This window comes from Myotis davidii, unplaced genomic scaffold (genome assembly GCF_000327345.1).
Source record: "Myotis davidii unplaced genomic scaffold, ASM32734v1 scaffold624, whole genome shotgun sequence".
NCBI classification, from domain to species: Eukaryota; Metazoa; Chordata; class Mammalia; order Chiroptera; family Vespertilionidae; genus Myotis; species Myotis davidii.
The window spans coordinates 771,662-776,154 of NW_006295731.1; the positions used below are offsets into that span (position 1 = coordinate 771,662).

The 4,493-nt window shown below is 36.7% G+C and overlaps 1 protein-coding gene across 1 annotated transcript in view; it reads left to right on the top strand.

Moving 5' to 3' along the window:
• Positions 1-4,493, top strand: part of NRK (Nik related kinase) — a 155,931-nt gene that overhangs the window by 75,694 nt on the left and 75,744 nt on the right. Inside the window, exons 3-4 of the mRNA XM_006770365.2 lie at positions 2,025-2,081; positions 3,376-3,447. Coding sequence (XP_006770428.1) covers positions 2,025-2,081; positions 3,376-3,447 — 129 coding nt within the window. The remainder of the gene's footprint in view (positions 1-2,024; positions 2,082-3,375; positions 3,448-4,493) is intronic.

A 4,493-nucleotide genomic window follows, 5' to 3' on the forward strand; every position in this document is an offset into this window, starting at 1 on the left:
AGGAACATTGGTTTCTTCCCTCACTGAAGCAAGCAAGCCTCATGTTAGCTTCAAGCTGCCTGGCTGCCAGCCGCCATCTTGGCTGCAGTTAATTTGCAGATCGCCCTGATTAGCCAATGGGAAGGGTAGCGGACGTACAGCTAATTACCATGTTTCTCTTTTATTAGGTAGGATATATTCTATCTAATAAAAGGATAATATGCAAATTAACTGTCACTCCATCACAAGGAAGGTGGCGCCAATAGCGGCCAGGGTGGCACACTGGCGGCATTGCCCTGCCAATGCAAGTCCAGTGTTCCACGCCCTGGCCATGCGGAGGGAAGGAGGGGCCTCTGGGAGTTATGCAAGCCTAGGATCCCATGCCCTGGTTACACGGAGGGAGGTAGGGGCCTCTGAGGGCGACACAAGACCATCTGTATAGATATATATAGAGAGATAGAGATATAGATGATATAGATATATATAGGTATAGATAGAGATAGATGATACAGATATAGATATAGATATAGATATAGATATAGATATAGATAGATAGATAGATAGATAGATATAGATAGATATCTTTAAAAAAAACCTCAACATCAAAAAAAAATGGGCAGAGTGCATGAATAGATATTTTTCCAAAGAAGACATACAGATGACCAATAGATACATGAAAAGATGCTCACCATCATTAATCTTTAGGGAAATACAAATCAGCATGCCAATTAGATATTACCTCACACCTGTCAGAATGGCTATTATAAAAAAGACATCAAGTAACCAGTGTTGGTGAGAATGAGGAGAAAAGAGAACCCTTGTACACTGTTAATGGGTTTATTCATTGATGCAGCAACTACAGAAAACAGTATGGAGGTTCTTCAAAAAATTACAAATAAAGTCCAAAGTAAGTAGAAGGAAGGAAATAATAAAGTCAACTCTTTTAAGTAAACTACTGTACAACCCAGGAATTCCACTTCTGGGGTTTTATCTGAATAAAACATGAAACATTAATTAGAAAAATTACATGCATGTCTGTCTATGAAAGTATTATTTATAATATCCAAGATATGGAATTAACCTAAGTGTTCAATGATAAAATATTACTCAGCCATGAGAAAGAATGAAATCTTGCCATTTTCAACAATATGGATGGACCCAGAGGGTATTATGCTAATGAAATAAGTCAGGCAGGGAAATACTTAATATCAAATGATTTCACTTATATTTGGAATCTAAAATAGCAACACACACACACACGCACACACACACAAATAGGAACAGACTCATAGATACAGAGAATGAACTGATGGATATCAAAATAGAGGGAGCTTGTAGGATCGAGTAAAAAATGATGAAGAGGATTAGAGATAAAAATTCCCACTTATAAAAGAAATAAGTTATGGGGATATAGTATACAATATAGGGAATGTTATCAATAATATTGTAAGAACTTTAGGTAGTGACATACAGTAGAATACTTATCATGTTGATCACTTTATAAGGTATATAAATGTCAAATCACTACTTTGTACATCTGAAATGAATATAATATTGTATGTTAACAACACTTTAATAAAAAGGTAAACAAAATTACTCCATAAACTTGCTTGATTTTTTGAGTGAAATACTTTGTATTTCTTTAAAATGTTCATAATTTGCCTGGCCAGCATGGCTCAGTGGTTGAGGATCAACCTGTGAGCCAGGAGGTCATGGCTCAATTTCTGGTCAGGGCACATGCCCAGGTTGTTGGCTGGATCCCCAGTGGGAAGCATGCAGGAGGCAGCCAATCAACAATTCTCTCATCATTGATGTTTCTATTTCTCTCGCCCTCTCCTTCTCTGAAATCAATAAAAATATTAAAATTAAAATGTTCATAATATAATCTTTTTGTTCTCTATATTATACCTTATATTTGCTCTCCATATAGTATTTTAGATAAGCTACAGTTTTTGGCCTCATTTTATTGTAATATTTTAACTTTGCTGTTTGACTACTTGATTCTATAGCCAGCATTTAATGTTTATTACTATGCTATGTTTCAGGGTCTCCATGAAAAAACTGGTGCATTTACAGCTGTTAAAGTGATGAATGCTCGTAAGGTAATATTATATGCTCTCTATATTTTATTCCCTTAATGGACAATGGTCTAAGGATAAACAGTTAAGAAGAATATTGTTTTTATAAATCATTATGTGTAATTATAATTATGTGAACCTGAATTTACTATATTTATCATTTAATTTTTTCTACCCATTAGTATATTATCTTTATTATTAATTTATTACATTTGAAGGTCAAATGAATTTATTTTGGCATGATGTAAGAATTAAGAAATCATGATTTTATATATATATTTCTAGTTGATTATCTGTTTCCAGGGATATCAAAGAGGAGATTTCTTCTAATATTGTGTTAATCCTTCTACGCTCCATCATATTATTTTCCCTCTCCAACTATTCTTTTTGAGAATTGAGGCCATTAGATTCTCAATGACAAGTAGAAGTAAAGAACTTGTCTGAGATACAAGTTTTTCTTATATTTTCTGACAGGTGAGCAAGACAGTTTAATTTGCACTGTTCCTGTTAACATTCATAAAGTTGAGCCACAGTTTATAACATATTGTCAGAGAATTTTCTAAGCACTGATTTCTGTCCTCTTTCTTTAGCATGAGTGCCTTACTTTCTCAAGATAATACTAGCATGAACATAGCAAAGGTCAAAGAACTTTCACTTTAATATACAAGGAAAATTCTCAAATAGTATGTTTGAAAACTATGCATAGTCACTGAACTGTTGTCTATGCCATAAACTGTTCTTTTACAATTTGTGCAGGGAGTGAATTGCTGAATCTATTTAAAGATTTGCATGTTTTTTTTTTTGTTTTGCCAGTAAGTGTCAAATGTTGCAAACCAATGTAAATTTTAAGGAATTTTAATGTTTTGTGGATTTATTTTGACCTACAAACCTGACATTCCAATAACCAATCTAGTACTATTTGAATGAGACTCCCTAAAGCACTTATTTCCTTATTTTAACTTGAGAGACCTTGACCCACATTTACTTTCATTTTTAGATACTCTAACTTTGAAATATTTAAAAATCATATTCTGCCCATACATAGTGTCAATTACATTGTTTTAAAGGGGAAATATCACTTTGCTAACATCAAATTATAATTTCTCAATAGGCAGTTAAATCTGTTATTATGAATTTGGTGCTAAGTTTCTGCATATATGAGTACAATGTTTTAGTTAAACCTATTAGCAAAAATTGAGAGAGGAATAATATTATGTTACTTTTCCATTTAGTGCTAAAAGAGCACAAAGTACTAAAGAGTAAATCATGTTCAGAGTGTACCAGTGGTTCAAATAGCATTTTCTTCTTGGTTTTGCAGACTCCTTTACCTGAAATAGGAAGGCGAGTGAGAGTGAATAAGTATCAAAAGTCTGTCGGTTGGAGATACAGTGTGAGTACTAAAAGTCCTCATTAGCCCTCAAGCAATCTTCCCTTATTTTTCAACTTTAATCTAATCCCTTTGTGTTGTATTATCTTTAGAAGGCCACCACTAAAATATTCTTGTGTGCAAGTGACAACATATTAATACCTTTTCACATATTCACAGAGTCAATCATCATATTTGAACACTAGCATCAGTCAGAAAGCAGGGCCTAGAATAAATGGTTACTTCAACAAGTAAGTGTTAACTGCAGATGAGTAAACCCATCCTATCTAATAAAAGACAAAAAGGGTAATTGACCGTACCTTCACTACGCTTCCCATTGGATAATCAGGGTGATATGCAAATTAACTGCCAAGAAAGATGGTGGTTAATTTGCATACATAGGCACAATGATGGGAGGCGAAAGGGGAAGGACGGAAGAATGGTGATCGGAAACCCAGGCGGCAGGCAAGAGCCGGATGGCAGGGCAAAGGCGGCCCTGGGGGCTGCCTTTGCCCTGACCCCCAGCCCTGGATCAGAGAACTGGCCGCCTTTGCCAGCCCCCAGCCAGTGATCGCGAAGGGAGAGCCCTGGCCACAGGCACAGCGACACCCTGGGCACTGGGTGCCCTGCAGCCCCTTGATCAGAGATTACGAAAGGAGAGCCTGGCCGAAGGCACAGTGGCACCCTGGACACTGGGTTCCCTGCAGCCCCCTTATCTGCGATCGCAAAGGGAGAGCCCTGGGCACTGGGTGCCACTGTGCCTTCGGCTGTGGCACCCACCCCAGCACCTGACATGCAAAGGTCGGGGATGAAATGACTTTTCCCAACCACATTTGCAAATATCCTGGGGAAGGCATCACTGAAGAGTTCAGAGCAACTCTCTTACTTGGCAAGGAAGAAAAAAGTTGGCAATGGAAACACTCCCTTACATCAAAATTAAGGTCCCTCTGAGTACAAAAGAATATTTTCAATGTAAAGGAGGGAGCAGGCAAAAATAATAGGTTCTCATGACTTCCACTGAAGTTTGAGCATATGACAGAGTTAAAATGAACAGAAAAATTAAAACAGAC